The 18,451-nt window shown below is 46.4% G+C and overlaps 1 protein-coding gene across 1 annotated transcript in view; it reads left to right on the plus strand.

Moving 5' to 3' along the window:
- Nucleotides 1-4,880: 4,880 nt before the first annotated feature.
- ZC3H3 (zinc finger CCCH-type containing 3) overlaps nt 4,881-18,451 on the plus strand; it is a 307,903-nt gene continuing 294,332 nt past the window's right edge. The window contains exons 1-3 of the mRNA XM_054984638.1: nt 4,881-4,967; nt 7,569-8,949; nt 10,237-10,436. Of these exons, the coding sequence (XP_054840613.1) occupies nt 4,922-4,967; nt 7,569-8,949; nt 10,237-10,436 (1,627 nt within the window). The 5' untranslated portion in view covers nt 4,881-4,921. The remainder of the gene's footprint in view (nt 4,968-7,568; nt 8,950-10,236; nt 10,437-18,451) is intronic.

Genomic DNA, 18,451 nt, shown 5'->3' on the forward strand with positions numbered 1-18,451 from the left:
GGGATTTCCCAACTTGGAGCTGGCAACCCTACTTCTGTTGGTCATCTTCAAGCCACAAAGGCCTAACAGGAACTCTGTCTTGACCACACGTCTAGGGACAATGGGAGAAATCCCAGCTCTGAGAACTTAGGATGGACTTTTAAATGCTGCAGCATCAAGGATTACTCTCCTATCCTGGGAACAACATTGTTAGGATAAGTGTAGAGTTTAGGGTTTAGACAACTGGGTGTTTTCACCATTCTTGACATCTTTGCTCAGCCTGATGCTTGAACAGACCACGTATACTCTTTGAACTTGCTTATATTTTGAACAGTCGAAGCTTGATCTCTGTAACACACCATGCCTATTCGGTCCCACTTTCCAAAGAGGGGGAAACGGGAGGAACAGAGGTTGAGCTCGCCATTCCTAAAGTGCGATACCGTGATACATCTTCTCCACGCAAGCTAGCACGAGGGATGCTGCAGACACAGCAACTCGGCAGAGACTTTAAATGGCAACACGGATACAGAGTGCTATAAAGACGAATCCAGTTAGCAGGAGAAACTCTTTCAGATTTGCTGGTGGCAGCAGTTACTACCAAGAGAGTAGTTGTCCCCCCACCTCTGGGAGTAAGATAAAGGGGTAGTTTTGCCAGGCGGAGATCTGGGACAGCAATGGGGCTTTCCTGAGCTCCCAGGACCTGATGGAACAGGGCTTGTAAGTCCAACACCTGGTTTTTATTCCAGGAGAAGTTTTGGGGTACTAGTATCCACTGTAAGCTGTGTGACATGCGCCTGATCAAGTGGGCGCTATTCCATGAAAACTTAAAAACTAAACACTTGTTAGCCTGCAAGATGCCACACGACTCATGTTTTTCTTTATTTAAAAACAAGCTGGGGACCTGTGAGGCTTATGGGGGACTGACAGGAGTTATGAAGTCACACAAACAGCTTGAAACCACTGAGCCGGACAAGATGCTGCTGCCCTGAATCTTCTGGAAGTGTATTATACGGCTTTATTGCATTGCTTTCTGATTTTTATCACCCACTTTTATCGCGTTTATTTGTATGCGTTGCAGTGTTTTGTGTGGTGTAGTGGCAACTAGAGTCTGGGAGGCACGGGTTCAAATCTTTATTCTACCATGGAAGCTTGTTGAGGGAACTTGGGCCAGCCACACCCGCTCAGCCTAACCTACCTCACGCATGCAAAGCCCCATTGCAGAGAAGCAAGCAAGCAGGCAAGCAAAATCTAGAGTTTGAACAGGAAGTGAGTGGAATAGCGGAGGAGCGAACTGAGTCTTTCTACATGAGAGATCTGACATGTGAAGAACATGTGTTGGGAGAAGCAATGTTAGCTGGGAAGGGTAGTTTAAAAAGACAGAGCCGGTGGCAGGGCAAAGGCTTTGCTATGCACTGGAGCCATGTGAAGGGGCTGTGAAATGCCAGGAGGGAAAGTTCAGCCCATGATAACCTCTCCTGGTCCAAGCCCGGCTCTGGAAGGCAGCTCCAGCCCATTTCCATTCCTTGCTGCCCTCTGGTAGCGATCCCAGTCTTAGACTGGAGAGGTGAAATTGACAGAGCCTTTGAGGGGTGAAGATGAAATTAACAAACCCTCTGAGGAGCGATCTCCTCCTGCTCTGTCTTTTAAAACTATGCTTCCTTGCTAACATTGAGTCTCCTTACACTTGATGAACATGTGCTGAGGAATCTTGTGTAGACAGACTCTCAGAGGGACCATGTATTTATGGTAAAATACTTACTTTGCATATAGAAGGCTGGGGTTCATTTCTTGACATCTCCAGTTTCAGGGTCTCCGATGGAGTGTCATGGTCAATGCACAGGGGCAATACACTATGCAGTTTTATTCTGTGGCATAAGCTTTCGTGTTTTCTTCTGCCACTTCTTATGTTGTGTTCACTTATTATTATGTCCGAATAAATCTGTAAAGTCTTTCAAGTCAGGTGTCTCAAAACTCTGCCGCTTTTCTGGCAGCAAGATAACCCTGGCTGCATTTGTCACCTTAGAAAACATTGGATTTAGGAACCGACAGTAGTTTATTGTCATCAGTTCAATACGGATAAATGTTTGATGAAACAGTCAGTTGGGGTGTTTTTAAAACAATACAAAGGTTGGACTTGCAGGAAAAGGGGCGGCTGCTGGTCACTGGGGTTGCCAGTCTCCAGGTGGGGTCTGGAGATCTCCTCAAATTACAACTGAGCTCCAGAGAACAGAGATCAGTTGCCCTGGAGAAAACGGCTGCTTTGGAGGACGGACTTTATGGCACCGTGTCCCTGATGAAGTTCCTGCCTTCCCCAAACCCTGCTTTTCCCAGGCTCTACCCCCAAATCTCCAGGAATTTCCCAACCCAGAGTTGGCAACCCTACCATTCATGTTGCCTACTCTGCCCGGCCCAAAGGGCTGTAGCCAAGGTGGGGCCAGCAGTCAGTACATCATTATTGTCTACGGATGCCAATTCTAGATTGGGAAATTCCTGGAGATTTGGGTGTTGAGGCTGTGGAAGAGACTTCAGTGGGGTATAATTCCGAGGAGCCTGCCCTCCAAAGCAGCCATTTTCTTCAGGGGAACTGTTCCCTGCCATCTGCAGTTCAGCTGTAAATCCAGGAGATCTCCAGACCCCACCTGGAGGTTGGCGACTGTATGATGTCACTTCATCTGGCACACTAGTTTGCCCCACCTAGTGATGGAGGCTGTGTTTCTGCAAGCAATGCAAAACTGAATTATTCAAGAGGGCTTTTTACTCAGATAGGAAGGCTGTACTGTAAGGAAGTGGTCCCAAAGAAATGCACTGGTAAAAGGGACAGGGACTATAGTCAATACTACTACATACTATCTGTTGCTGTAAGTATGAATCTGCTGGGTAGTTTCTGTAGATAGGGACTATAAACTTTACTTCTGTGTACTGTCTTGCTATACGTATGAGCCTTCTGGGTAGTTTCTGTGTTGTTTAATATCATAGAATCATAGAATCTTAGAATTGCTTATGCTCTGTTTGTGCAGTGGGGAGTGCCCTCAAGTCATAGGTGACTTATGGCGACCCCTAGTGGCGTTTTCATTGTAATAGACTAATGCAAGTGGTTTGCCCTTGCCTGCCTCTGCAGTCCTGCACTTGAGGTCTCCCATCTAACTACTAACCAAGACTGACTTTGCTTAGCTTTGGGTTCTCCTAGGCTATACAAGTCAGGGCATTCTTGGTTTAGCATTTCTTCAATTTATTTTATTTTATTTTATTTACATCCTTTATAGTCCACCTTTCTCACTGAGACTCAAGGCAGATTACACAGTGTGAGATTAGTATAGTCGGTATCAAGGACGCTTCTATAAATAAATATATATAAGTTTACAAGACATAGTGTTAGCAAGAATCCAATACAGAGTTGAAGAAATGCTGTATTGTTCTGTACTGGATTTCTGCTGGTTTTAAACCCTTGCAAATTTGCATGTACATACTCTATTCCAATGTTTATTGAAGCATCTTTGAAATGACAGTGATGACGGACACTGTGTAATCCACCTTGAGTCTCAGTGAGAAAAGCGGTCTACAAATAACACAAATCAGTCTATCAAATATAATTGATCCAGGGTATCTCCCCCAAATATAACCCTGCTGTAAGAGAATGCCCTTCATGCATCTCGTCCGTAAGAAAACATAAGCTGGTAGAGTCGCTCCTTGCCCTCTTGGTCTCCCCCTGGAGCTCATACTCCAGTTTGCTTTATGATTTGAAATAGATCCTGAGGAGTTAGCCATGTTAGTCTGTAGTTGCAAAATAGTAAAGAGTCCAGTAGCATCTTTAAGACGAACCAACTTGAGCATAAGCTTATGAGAACCACAGCTCTCTTCATCAGATGCAGGGCTTGAAATAGTGAACCCGAAGGTGATATTTTTGCATTTTACTTACCACTAATATCAACGGGGGATTAATTTTGCGGTCTTTCTTGCTAAATAGTCTGGATTAATTTAGTAGACATTTGATTGATGTATAAAAACTAACTTTTGATTGATGTGTAAAAACTAACTTTCTCCTTTCTCCTAACAGGAAAGTTAGTAAAGAGTCCAGTAGCACCGTTAAGACTAACCAACTTTATTGCAGCATAAGCTTTTGAGTACCACACCTCTCTTCGTCAGATGCATTGTCAGCTTTCGAGAACCACAGTTCACTTCATCAGATGCAACTTTATTGTAGTATAAGCTTTCGAGAACCACAGTTCTCTTCATCAGATGCAACTTTATTGTGGTATAAGCTTTCGAGAACCACAGCTGTCTTCGTCAGATGCATTGTCAGCTTTCGAGAACCACAGTTCTCTTTGTCAGACGCAACTTCATTGTAGTATAAGCTTTCGAGAACCACAGCTCTCTTTGTCAGATGCATCTGACAATGAGACCTGTGGTTCTTGAAAGCCTATGCTACAATAAAGTTGGTTAGTCTTAAAGGTGCTACTGGACTCTTTACTATTTTGCAACTATACACGAACGAGGCTAACGCCTCTGGATCTATAACCAGAAAGTTGGCTTTATTATCGTATCAATAGGGAACTTACTTTGTTAGCTCCTTAGGAGAAACATATTTATGCCATGGTTTCGATATGAAAATAAGGTAGTATTTGGTCGTCGACTCTATTTCAGTTTCTAGTATTACTTTGGGTTGGGTACAGAGAACTGGGAGCAAATAGTTCACGCTGTTCCTTCTATTGCCGCCTTCGCATGGAACCCTCAGGTGTAATCCGGACGCTCAAAGCGCTTTCCCTCTTTGGACTAGCCAGCTGGACAGTCTCCTTGGCGACGGGCGCGCGGTGATGACGTTTACGGAAGTGGGGCGACTGGGGCAGCCGAGGCTCCCCTCTTTGGTTGTGGGCGCGGGATTGTAACGTCAGGCTGAGGCAGGCAGACGGTTGCCGGCTGAAGAGGAGGCGAAAATACAAGCGGGATGGAAGAGAACGAGCAGCTGAGGCGCCAGATCCGCCTGCTGCAAGGTGAGGCGTCCGGGGGAGGGGGCTCAGGGGGGCTCAGCCTCAGGAAGGATGAAGGGGGGGGGTTGTTTGTGTGAGAGGGACCCAGGCGTCCGGGCGAGGCCCATTGGGCCCCTGCTGTGCTACTGAAAGGTTGTGGCCTGTGCGGGGGTGGGGGTGGGGGTCAGATACGGATTTGGGCTGCATATTTATTGACTTAGAAATTCTTTTTCTGCCGCCTGTCCAGAAACATAAACATATTTTTTACAACATGAAAAAATAAATGAATAGAAAGCGTTAAAATATTTTTTAAATTTTATTTATGTCATTTATGGTTCTGAACGCATATTGTTCCCTAGTGGAGCTTTGGGTTGTTACAACGACCCAGTCAAGTAAAAGGAGCACCTTAGAAGGGGCCTCCAGGGTCATCTAGCCCAACCCCCTGCCCGATGCAGAAAATTCACAACTACCTGCTCCCCCCACCCCCAATGACCCCTGCTCCATGCCCTGAAGATGGCAAAACACCTGGGGAAATTGCTACCTGACCCCAAGGTGGCGATTGGCCTTAGCCTGGGCGTGTAAGAAGGGGCCATGGGAGCTAAGCACTGATGGAGCCCTTCCTGCCCTCCCTCTCAGGATCTGTCCAGGTTCACAGAATCAGCATTGCTGTCAGGTGGCCATCCAGCCTCTGCTTAAAAACCTCAGTGGAAGCTTGTTCCACTGAGAGACTGCTCTAACTGTCAGGAAGGTGTATTATATGCCTTAAAGAACATAATGTGTGAAGTAGCCCACTTGGTGGCTGTTTTAGGTTGAAATGGGAGTGTGGAGGGAGAGAAATGCTGAAATATCACAGCTGGCTTGGAGAAAACTGCTTCCTGGCCTGCTTCCTGAACTTAAAGACCAACTGAATTTCCTGGGCATAGATCCAGAGGAGTTAGCCATGTTAGTCTGTAGTAGCAAAATTGAAGAGTCCTGTAGCACCTTTAAGACTAACCAACTTTACTGTAGCATAAGTTTTCGAGAATCACAGTTCTCTTCGTCAGATGCATGGAGGGTAAGAAGAAACGGGTCAGATATATAGGTGGAGAGGGGAGGGGGGAGTAGATGCAATCAGTAGCTTCTGATAATGGGGTCAGTTGGCTTCTGATAATGAAATCAGTTACCTCTGATAATGTGATAACCATTCATAGTCCCTATTCAGTCCCAGCTTGACAGAGTCAAATTTGCATATGAATTCCAATTCAGCAGCTTCCGGTTGGATTTTGTTTTTGAAAGGTTTCTGTTGAACCACAGCGACCTTTAAGTCTTTGATGGAATGTCCTGGTAGATTGAAGTGTTCTCCCACTGGTTTTTGGACGTTTCCATTTCTAATGTCAGATTTGTGTCCATTTATTCTTTTGCGTAGAGGTTGGCTGGTTTGTCCAATGTACAGAGCAGAGGGACATTGTTGGCACATGAGGGCATATATCACGTTGGAGGATGAGCAGCTGTAAGAGCCAGAGAGAGTGTAGTTGATGCATAGTTGAATTTCCTGGGTAGGAGCATGGCATAGCAGTTAGAGGCTCAGACTGGGACCTGAGACAATGGCGGGGGTGTTGTTCAGAAAAAGTGCAGGAGGGGAAAGCAAAGGGTTGAGCCACTTTGTGTGGCCCCCTGGGAAGAAAAGCAGCAGGTAAATAAACAAATCAGCAGTGGTCTTGGGGGAGGTTGTTTTTGTCTCTCTGTGTCCACGGGTAGCCTGAATTGCAACAGCAGCTTCACATGTCATAATTTCCCTAGGAAAGTTACATCACTTATATTTTCATATTGGGGGAGAGAAATCTACAGACCACTGTGGGCAATGAATTCACTCCCTTGTTGGTTTAATTGGATGAATACAGGCTGGGAATGGCCTTCCTGTTGTGTGTTCATAGCAGTGCGATAGTGTTGTGTTTGCTGTGTGTGGCACCCTGTACTCCCCTAGCTACTTCCCTGGCTAGAAGTGCATTCTGCATGGGTGCCTGGTCCAGAGAACAAAGTTGTCATGGTAGCTAGCTTTTGGGTCCAAGGAAAAGTTGAGAGAGGTTGAATTGCAGTGTAAGCCGATGGGATGTTACTGGTTTTAGAATGGAATGTATTGTCGAAGGCAATGGAATGGAATGTTTTAATGACATTTTACAAGCTTTCTATACATTTTCAATGAACAGGGCCACATTCCATATGGTGTTAAAGTGTGTGTGTGTGTGTGTGTGTTATGTGCTGTCAAATTGCCTTCGACCTATGGCAACCCTATGAATGAAAGACCTCCAAAACATTCTATCATTAACAGACTTGCTCAGATCCTGCCAACTTGAGGACGTGGCATCTTTTATTGAGTCCAGCCATCTCGTTTTAGGTCTTCCTCTTTTCCTGCTGCCTTCCGCTTTTCCTAGCATTAATTGACTTTTCCAGAGAATCTTTGTCTTCTCATGATGTGACCAAAGTACGATAGCCTCAGTTTTGTCATTTTAACTTCTAGGGTATTAAAATATGGATACACTATTGATCTATATAGGATATACCATAATCCGAAGGAAAATTTAGTTTACTCCTAGAATGGTGTTCGACTGTATGGCTAATCCAAGCCCTGTCTTCCTTTCATTTTAGGGCTTATCGATGACCATAAAAACGTCCATGGGAATGCACCGGTCCCCCAGCCGCCTGTTCCAGTGCCCAGGTGGGGGAATCCCCGGCCACCTGCTTTTAACAACCAAACTGCGTTCTCTGCTAGATATTCCCAGCAAACCCAAAGGGATTTTCAGCCTCCCCAACGCAATTCCTGGAGGAAGAAATACTCTCTTGTCAATGTGCCACCTCGACCTGCGCTCAATCCCAGCATCAGAGCGTCAGCCAGTGATTCTCAGGTTGTCCTCAGCCAAGGAAACAGCAGGGCGGCCGAACGACAACTGATGCTTTCAGAAAGAAGAGTGGGCATCAGTGCAGATGGTAACATAACGGTTGGGCTGCAGACGAGCTTGGTTGCCCCAGGGTCCCAGCGGGGCCCTTCAGCAGCAGCAGAGGGCCCATCTACATCCAGGAGATGTGAAATCTCTGCTTCAGCTCCGAATGTTGCCTTCAAAGAGAGCAAACAGAAGCATCTCTCAGTCTTGCCGCACTCGTTGCATCACCGGACAGTTGGTAGGGATAATACTCCTTCAGTGTGTCTCAAGGGGTCTGAGCCCTCAAGTGTAGTTCAGCGTGCATCTGAATTGGCCCCAGATTCCTACAGGACAATCAGTGAGCGTGCCATTGCTCTGAAAACTGCCCCGCAACAGCCCCTCACCTTGCCTGGTCGTGAATCAGGGTTTCTCTCAGCAAGGCAGAAACCAGCACCACACACTCCAGCTCTGCATGGTTCACGGCGCGTCCCTGTGGCAGTGGATAAACTGAACACTGTGCGGGTGACGGAGACACCTGGTTTACATGCTAATTCAGCTCCGGAAGCTCCTTTAGCTGTTGAAATGACTCTTTCCAAGAACAAGCATTCTCTGCCTGCTCTCCAGACTGCTCCCACCTTGCCGGCCCCAACCAAATCTCCCAAGTTCAGGAAAACCAGCTACACATGGGTGGCAAACCCAGGTAAATGTTCCCGTGCTTCAAAAAGATGGACTGCTTCCAGAACCCCTGAAGGCACCCGGAAATTGGCTGGGGGAGCAGAGAGAACCTCTAAGTTAGCACCAAGGGGGGACTCTGGAGCAAAGCAAAAGAAGTCCAGCCCGCATTCAAAGCCGGGGGTGTCCTCTAGCAAGTACAAGTGGAAGGCATCCAGCCTCCAGCTTTTCCCTTCCACGTCTGCATTCACGTGGCAGCGTGAGGAACATGGTCGGCCTGGCGTTGCCCACCTCTCAGGGGGTAGCTCTTCCCTGCCAGCTGTGAGCCGAGTGCCTTTTGGTCACGGCAGTCCAAAACCAACCTTTGGGAATACCAGCTTTTTAAATTACAAGTTAAAGAGCCGGACTAAAATCATCAAAAGAAGGGGAAATGCCAGGTAAGTTGTTGCAGCTTTTCTAGAGTGATGGGCACTAACCTAGTTTTGCAGCTGGAATGAGCTAGGCACTTCGCCTTTACTGGAGTTGCAGAGTTTGTGTGAGTCATAGGAAGTGTTCAAAATTCAGTGAGTCTGGGGAAGAAGTTCAGAATGGTAGGTCATTGGTGTATGCTTGGGACTCCATTGTAACCCAATGTAATCCTGTGAGGGAGACCTGAAAAGCTGTGGCAGCAATGAGGCTGTCCAGTGGAACTGGAAAGGAAATCTTTGTACGTCTGATTCAGACTTTTACATGATCAGGTGACGCCTGTGACTTTTCTAGATCTGAGACTGCTTCTGGAACTGCACCGCTTCAGTGTGCCGGTTTGCAGTTGTTATGTCTGAATGCTTCCCGTGTCACATGCGTTCCTTCCTTTGGAAAAGCCGGCATGTCACGGTGAAGGTTTCTAGTCCAGACTGTACCTCTCCATGTGTGCCATGTTTCAATGGGCTTGTCTTCTGTGAACCTATGGATAAGCAATTCTTGGTCTGCCTTGTAAAATGTGACATTTGGGGCAGTCAGGTGTCTGCCGTAGTCGTAGCTGATAGTTCTTTCCTTAGCCCCTTCCTCGACCTCCATGCACTTCGCTCCCTTGCTGGATGTTCTCTGATTCCAACTTGAATGCATTAAACGGTAGATCAAGATTGGCTCAGTTGATTTTTGCTCCAGAAAGCAGGCTGCCTTCGGTCAGCCGTTGCAAATTGGCTTCATCTGTTGCAAGCTGCAGAGCAGGAGGGTTTCTTTTTCATCCAGCATTGTAGAGATGTAGCAATATCTGGGCTCCCCCTGCATATTTCTGCAGCTTGTTGCTATGCTGCTTATTCCTTAGCACTGAGAGAAGACCGCTGAAAACAGGACTATGCATCTGGCTGACCAGAATGGCTGGTTATGAACGGATAAGGCTGGAGCAGGGGGTCAAACAAGGGCAGGCAGGGCAGCTTTGAGGAGGCACATGTCAAATGAGGAGGACGCTTTCCATTGGAAGAACCATTTTTCTTGGTAGCAGAGAGCGAGAGCTGCTTATTCATACCCGTGGCACCGTTTTCCCTGTTCGTCCTTGCTTCATGTGGCTTGAGAATTGTCTGAATCTGCTTTCTGCCCAGTGCCTCCAGCTGTGAAGACTGTGTGGCCATGACTGTTGTTGGCAGCCATGCCCTGTGGGTGTGTTCAAACTGGCTCGCAGTCCAGAGGTTTTATGACGAACAACTGCGGTTGCACTTCTCTGAGTGCCTGTTTTGTCCTTCCAGTGCTCCAGCTGAGAAGAGGAGCCCTTCCTTCTCCACACTGCTTCTGAAAAGCCGTTATTCTCTCAGGAAGAGGAACTCCCCCCGGGGGAAGGCCTCCTCTCCCACTGCCAGGAAGGCCGGGGCCAAGGGTCTGGTACAAATTGGCAAGCACCGGCTGCGCAGGCTGCCCGTGCCCAGGCTCCACGTGGCTGTCAAAGAAGGTGAGTGCAGACCTGGAAATGTTCGCTTTGTTTATGAGCAGTGGCCTCTGGCCCTCTGGGGGAGACTCTCACGTGTCGGTCTGAGGAGGAGAGGCAATCTCAGAAGGTGAACTGATGTGGTATACTAGTTAGAGCATAGGGCTAGCACCTGGGTTCAAATCCCCACTCGGTCTGGGTTAACCTTGGGCCAGTCACTGTCTCTCGGCCTTGCCTACCTCACAGGGTTGTTGTGAAGTTAAAATGGGGAAGGGAGAACCAGTCATGCCTCTCTGAGCCTCCCAGGGGAAGGGAAGGTTACAGAATCCGCAAGATAAGTTGAGATTCTGCCTTTTCATTGGGCCAGCTCCAGTTATTGGACTGTTCACCAGGCTCTTTCAGTAGTCATGGTTTCCTCAACGGGTTATGCTTATACCCATAGCTGTACCTACAACTACCTACCAGGTGGTTTGGCCCACAGGAGTTCTGGGAGGTCAGTCATCTAAGTAGAAGACGATGCCTGAAATCTTGCTGCCTGACCTCCTTTCTGTTCTGCTTCAGCCTAACTGAGCGAAGCATGTGCTGCGTCTGCTCACCAGTGTATTGTTTTGGCAAGCCTGTAGGTTTGGTGTGTCTGTTGAGCTGACTTTGTCCGTGGAATACGTTTTATTAGGGATTATCCGAGGATCCTGTCGCTCAGATAGCTGCCTTTTCTCCAAGAGTTCTGTGTAATGGATGTTGTGTTGCTAACTAAGTGCATGAAAGACTTGCTCAGGGTGGAGGCGAGGCAGGGTCTCAGGACCGAAAGCCTCTCCGTTGACAGGTCCTTCAAAGCAAAGGAACCTAAAATACTTCTGCTAGTTGGGGAAATGTAAGTCATGGTTCGGAAAGCTTGGTGGGGGTGTGTTCCTAAGAGAGAAGTTCTTATAATAATTCCGTTGTGCCCTGTATGTGTGTTTTTAAAAAATACCCTGCCTTTCCACAAAGCTCAAGGCAGCTGACATAAGGTATATTGCCTCTGTAGTTTTTTAATGTGCATCTTGATTGGATCCGCTTTTTTTTTGGTTGTCTCTTCTCTCACCTCCAAAGATGGGGGTTCACGGAGCAGTTGCTTTGCAGAAGATTTTATTATTTATTTAAAACATTTCTGTTGTGCTTTCTCTCCGTGCACTCAGGATCTTAAGGACTAGGCTGGAATCCTGAATATGCGCTCTTAACTTTGCAAACTTAAAAACGTGTCCAGAAAAGTGGACCGTGCAAGAGTGCCCACCCCAGCTGTATAATGCTTTTCACGCTACCTTCTGTTTTGATGTGCATACGGACTTTAAAACATTGATTTTGATTCATTTGACTGCTAAGACGTTGCGTTTGTAAAGTGCTGTTAAATCCCTATGAGGGTTTCAAGGCAGGAGATGAGCAGAGGTGGTTTGCCATTGCCTGCCTTTGCAGAGCAACCCCCGTCTTCCTTGGTGGTCTCCCATCCAACTACTAACCAGGGCTGAGCCTGCTTAGCTCCAGCGACTGAGAAGATCAATCTAGCCTGGGCTGTCCAGGCCAGGCAGCTGACACCTTGCCAATCTGTATGGTTGTAAAGCACCTTGAGGTCAGAGAGAGCCTGCGCTGCGTGGCAGCCAAGAACGCTGGTCTGTGGGGCCTAGGAAGCAAAGCTGTGGCGCTTGGGAGCACCTGTGCTGTTGGCGGAGAAGGTCAGGCGGGGGGCCAGATTCTCAGAACTGGCCAAGGGGAGTTGGTGGGAGGTGCCTGCTGCCCTGTTGCTGTATTGCAAGGATCCTGCTGGAACCTGTGAGTAATTCCCAGTTGGGAGAGGTCAGCATGGGGTGGCACCATATTGCATCTTACTGAATTATAAACGGCCTCAAGCACAGATGTGTAAAGTAATACACCAAATCCACTAATAATGACTACAAAGCCTGGCAGGGGTAGGGGGACGGGCGTTTTGCTGTCTCGCTCTAACCTGCCAGCCCAGGCATGGACCAGTTTGCCTGCTAGTGGAGACGGCTAGAGAATGTTCCTGGTTGCCCCAGGAAAGAGCTCCTTTTTTGGTACGTTAAGCCACGAAAAGTTGTAAAGCCATGAAAAGTTGTCAAGCCAAGTGTATTCCCCCTTTTTCTAAAGCAAGTCAAAGTACATCATTATTTTAAGTCAAGAAACTTGGAGGAAAAGGATCTCTTTTAAAAAAAAGAACTGAATACATCGTCTCCTTTATGTATACTGTGCCTTTTGGTGTGCTCCATGTTCTACTTAATAATAATACTCGGTATCATTAATACAGATGATTATTAACTGTAATAACACAAAAATTACTAAAGCACTATCTATGTCCTTATTATGTATTGTCGAAGGCTTTCACAGCTGGAGAACGATGGTTGTTGTGGGTTTTCCGGGCTGTATTGCCGTGGTCTTGGCATTGTAGTTCCTGACGTTTCACCGGCAGCTGTTGCTGGCATCTTCAGAGGTGTAGCACCAAAAGACAGAGATCTCTCAGTGTCACAGTGTGGAAAAGATGTTGGCAGGTCATTTATATCTACTCAGGAGGGGTGGGGTTGGGCTGAGTCATCCTGTAAGAGTTTCCCAGGGTGTGGAATGCTGATGGCGGGAGGCTTCACTGTATCCTGAGGAGGTTCTTTTTGCATATGGATTGGTGCTTGATGTGCTAATCTTCTCTGCAGGGCTATTATCGGGTATAGAGTGTTTTGTTAGCCTGGTGTTTTTCAGAACTGGAAACCATGCTCTGTTCATTCTTAAGGTTTCTTCTTTCCTGTTGAAGTTTTGCTTATGCTTGTGCATTTCAATGGCTTCCCTGTGCAGTCTGACAAAGTAGTTGGAAGTGTTGTCCAGTATTTTGGTGTCCTGGAATAAGATACTGTGTCCTGTTTGAGTTAGGCTATGTTCAGCCACTGCTGATTTTTCAGGTTGTCCAAGTCTGCAGTGTCTTTCATGTTCTTTTATTCTTGTCTGGATTAATTTGTCCTTATTAATTTATCAATAATTAAGTGCAGTCCATCAAACAGAGATTGGATCTGTGTAATAGGGTGGGAATCTCTTTGAATCTCTCAGCAAATGAGTAGTTTTATTAATATTTCTTACTTATAAAGTTCCAAATAAGTAGCTAGGTGCTGAATACTTGTAACCCAAGTAACTTGAGAGCCAGTTTGGTGTGAGATGCAGAGGAGTTAGCTGTCTTAGTCTGTGGTAGCAAAATCAAAAAGAGTCCAGTAGCACCTTTAAGACTAACCAATTTTATTGTAGCATAAGCTTTCGAGAATCAAGTTATCTTCGTCAGATGCATGGAACAGAAAGTGGTCAAATATAGAAAAGGAGGGGGGGAGGGGAGGAGAGAGAAGATGCAATTAGGGGGGGAGAGGAAGGGTGCAACCAAAACATTCCTTCGATAACCACAGTTCTCTTTGTCAGATGCATCTGATGGGGAGAGCTGTGGTTATCGAAGGCTTATACTGCATTGGAATTGGATGGTCTAGCTGTTTTGCTGCTACAAACTAACACAGCAAACTTCTTTGAAGCCAACTGATCCCCACTCCGAAAGGAGCTGTTTACATTTACTAGCAAAGGAATGTTTTGGTTGCATCCTCCCTCTCCCCGCCTAACTGCATCTTCTCTCTCCTCCCCTCCTCCCCCCTCCTCTTCTATATTTGACCAGTTTCTTTTCCATGCATCTGACGAAGAGAACTTGATTCTCGAAAGCTTATGCTACAATAAAATTGGTTAGTCTTAAAGGTGCTACTGGACTCTTTTTGAGTTTGGTGTGAGAGCCAGTTTGGTGTAGTGGTTATGAGCGGCAGGACTCTAATCTGGAAAACCGGGTTTGATTCCCCACTCCTCCGCTTGAAGCCAGCTGGGTGACCTTGGGTCAATCACAGCTCTCTCAGAGCTCTCTCAGCCCCACCCACCTCACAGGGTGTTTTGTTGTGGGGATAATAATGACATACTTTGTAAACCGCTCTGAGTGGGCATTAAGTTGTCCTGAAGGGTGGTATATAAATCTTATTATTATTATTATTATTATTATTATTATTATTAACAACCCATTGACAGTTTCATGTGCTGGATTTCTGCTGGCCCAGCATCTTCAAAACCTGCTCCAGCATAGCATGAGTCTGTGAACGGAGACATGAAGAAGGGTCAGAAGACCTCCCCTCCCCATTTTTCCAAGGACTTTTTCAATGGAAAAATTGAAATTTGCGAAAGCAGTGGAAAAAAATCATATGAAATATTTTCTTTTTTTTTGAATTGCTTAAATGTGAGTTTTACTCAAAAGTTTTGAGTAAACAAAAAATAGAAAAGACTCTTTTCTATTTTGCTTCTACAGACTAACACGGCTAACTCCTCTGGATCTATGACCATATTATTTCTAGTTCACCTTTCTCACTGAGACTCAAGTCGGGTTACACAATGTAGGCAGATTACAACATTTACCATATTGTCTGTGTTCAAGTTCTAGTTTTTCCTACCTGCAGTTTCCAGACTAAGCAACAGGTGTTGTAGGGTGCAGCATTTGGCACCGTGTGCGCTCTCTCTCTCTCCCTCTCTCTCTCTCTCTCTCTCTCGTATTGGCTACATTCACGCTTGTCGACAGTGAAGGCGTTGACGTTCTTCAGTATCATAAGCATGTCATAGTACAACTTTAAATGCTAATTAAGTTACAAAGGATGCATTTTACGATGCTAAAGCCATATGCTAAATTTAGGCTTGATAAGAATGATATGAGTTCATCCAAAATGCACCCCCCCCTTCCCATAGATTCAAAATTTCTGAAATGTTTGAATATGTTTAGTTTGAAGTGGTTGTGGGTGATCTGGGTTTGGCCGTAGGACATTGGATGAGCAGTAGTGGGAAGTTGCCAACTTTCCAGCGTTGCCTGACTTGTGCCGCAAACCTTCCGGGTCTGGGTGATTTTGTGCCCTGTGTTCTGGAGTGAATGTTTTAATGGCAGCCTCCCTCTCTCCTACCATTCTCCGCCAGCTGCCAAATAATACGTCAGGAGGCCCCTTTAAGAGCAGCTCCTTCCTTCGCTACTGACCAGGTGTGTTCTGATTGTCTTCTGTAAGAATTGTCCGGGTCTTCCGCAAACTGGACCTCTGTTTACTCTTAAGCACTGAGTAAACTTGATAGCCAGCCTCAACTTCAAAGCATGCTCTAAAGAAACTTTAAATTCTCTGAAAATGAATGGGCAAGGTCTGGTGAGTGTTTTTTGGGAGTTGTTTATGGGCTGGATCTTACACGTCAGATGCATGAGAACTAAATCCAGAATGGTGCACAGGAATCTTGGGGCAAAGGTACTTTTTGTGCTGCATGGAAAGCTGATCACGGAGAGCCAGATCTTGCATGGTACTGAACACCCTCTCTGGCAGTGGAAGATTCAAGCCCTTCAGGGTGTTTTGTTCCTTAATGAAAGGGGAGGGAGGGAGGGAGAACGTTCACGCAGCCGGGGATTGTGAACCTTTCCTCACCCCTGTAAAATCAATGCTGTTACATTCCCCCTGCTTCCCTGAGCAGCTGTGATCCCTATGCAAGAGTCTGCTTTGCTGATAACTGCCCAGTATGGGAGCGGTGCCTGAGTCTTGGCTTGGTTTTAATAACAGGTAAAGCGCATTATTTAACAAGGCGTCCTCCCTCCTTTCTCTAGCTGCACAGGCCCAGGGCATCCCAGCTAGCTGCTGTTCACAGCATGTCTCAAACAGCCCCATGTGGGCGTGGGTGGCCCCCCGCGTGGCACGATTCCAGATGCTAGGCAAGCAGCCAGCGAGGCAGGACTGGCCCTCGTCCCTGCACAGGCTCACGTGGTGCCACCTCCTCTCTGACCTGCAGAGGGCAGTCTTGCCCCTTGCATTCTCCCTCATCCACCTTTTTCTGGTAATTGATTGCCTAATTTCCTCTTTATGTGAAAGAAAGCAGATATCAAGTAATTTGCAGCAATAACCTGCTAATGCTGGGCCAGTATCAAAACTCCCATGTTCATTTCAAGTGGCAGATAAAACACTAATATATAATTATCCTTGCAAATTGGATTGTTTTAAATAACCAAAAGACTATGGCCAGGAGAAAACTATCCCATTTCCCTTGAGTTAGTATTGCGGCATAATTGCTGCGTTCAATCAATTTCCTTGGCATTAGAAATTCCATCACAATCAACATTAAGCTATATTCATTGTGATGGCTTAAGAGCCGGGCCATTTCTCCTCTTTTCCTTAACTGGCAAAATTAATCAGGGAAAAGATTTTAAACATTTACCCGTGCGAAAGAGGTCAGCTCTGCCACTATATTGCTCAGCAGATAAGGGGGCTAATAAAAAGAAAATTGAATTACTAATGATCGCCAGGAACCGAGTATATAAAACCTGGCAATCGCCCGCTTCAGGAGAAAAGGAGAATCAATTTTCTTCGGACAAGGTGCGCTCATTTTTTATTTTGGCGCATATTATCAGCAATTTAATTTGAAAGCGCATAAACAGGAGGAAACAGTTAGGAAATAATGAGCCTGAAGGTGTAAAGTGCTACAGGATGTATGCTGTACACAATTTATTTGGCACAACAGATAATCACTTTAATTGAATTCAAAACTGCATTGTTCAGCACTGTGGCTGCCTCTTTGTAGCCCGTGGGGATTGCAGAATATTACAAAGGTGCAGAAAGAGCAGTGTGTTTGTGTTTGTGTGTGCGCGTCCCTTCTTTGTAATGTCCCCCGCAAGGCACGGCTCGCTCCACTTTGTTCATGCGTGGATGGAGGCCATTGATGGTGTAATATTTAAAAGGCAATAGAACCCTCTTCTGCCTCCCGGGCCCTGCCTCCCTCCTTAGGAAGCAGCCGATAGGCAGGGATGTCATCGAATCGTCGCCACATATCTGTTTTTTGCCTTGATTGATAACTTGAGTTCCACACGGGACGGCTTCTGGCTGCGCAGTGAGAGTGTTCTCTCCCCTTCCCCCCGCCTCATCCTGCCCGACTTGCATGGCGGCATGAAGAATGCTGAACTTGCTATCTTTCCAGCTGGGCTCTGCTTCGTGACTGGCAGCTTTCTGCCCTCATTGTGTTGTTAGAATCTGGCATCCAGAATCCGGGCGGGCTTCCCCCCTTCTTGCCACCGGACCGTCTTGTCGAACCGTATGGGATAAGGTGGTTCTACTGACCTTCTGTTCCAAATGAATCTAATTTCCTGGCTTCTCTGTGTAGTTCGGCGTAACCCTGGATAAGCCATGCTCCCACTTCAGCTGAACCAGCAGTTATTCAAGTGTTTGCCTTCTCTCTTCCCCCGCCCCCACTTAGATAAACTAGATTGCTTTGTGTGTATGCTGCTAACTGAATGCAAGTATATATAGGAGCACATAAAATATAATGTGTACAGTTGGGTTTTTTTTGCAGTGTGCCAAGAGATCCCAGCTGGGCACTGAGATGCTAGGAGGGGTGGTTGAAGGTCTGGAGGTGAAAATGCCGAAGGAGAGCGAGGGGAAAGGAGGCTTGTTCAGGGAAGCCTTTGTCAGAGCTTATGACCAGATGTTTGCAACTCGTAGGGAAGTGGTTGGATCACAGGCCCGTGGCTGTTTTCATGTGGCGAGTCATTCTTAAAGAAAGTTGAGGATAAAGAACTCTGCTGGCCGAGGCACACGGAACAGGAATTGTCACGGAGCACAGCTGTGTGTGTTGCATCTCTTTTTTTTTCCAGTGGGCGTTGCAGGGGAGATGAATTGTGCTCCGTGTGTCAGTATTGTTAATTTCTGAAGTGTGTGCTTCCTCTCTGGAGATACGTAGCAAAGTGAGGATTGCTGTGCTTAGGTAATTACAGTTTCATGCTCGGATTTCTAAACCTAGGGGTTGAAAGAGTGGAACGGCAAGATTGCCAGGGAAATTTCTTAAAGTGACGAGGCTTGGTATGTGCCTATAGGAAATAAAATATTATATTAAAGTGTGCACTGCTGGCTTACCCAAGAAACAGATGGCAAGTCTGAATTCTGCACTCAGTATTTTTTAAAAATACTTAAAAAAAAATCTTAGCTGAGTTGAAT

This window comes from Eublepharis macularius, chromosome 7 (genome assembly GCF_028583425.1).
Source record: "Eublepharis macularius isolate TG4126 chromosome 7, MPM_Emac_v1.0, whole genome shotgun sequence".
Lineage (NCBI taxonomy): Eukaryota > Metazoa > Chordata > Lepidosauria > Squamata > Eublepharidae > Eublepharis > Eublepharis macularius.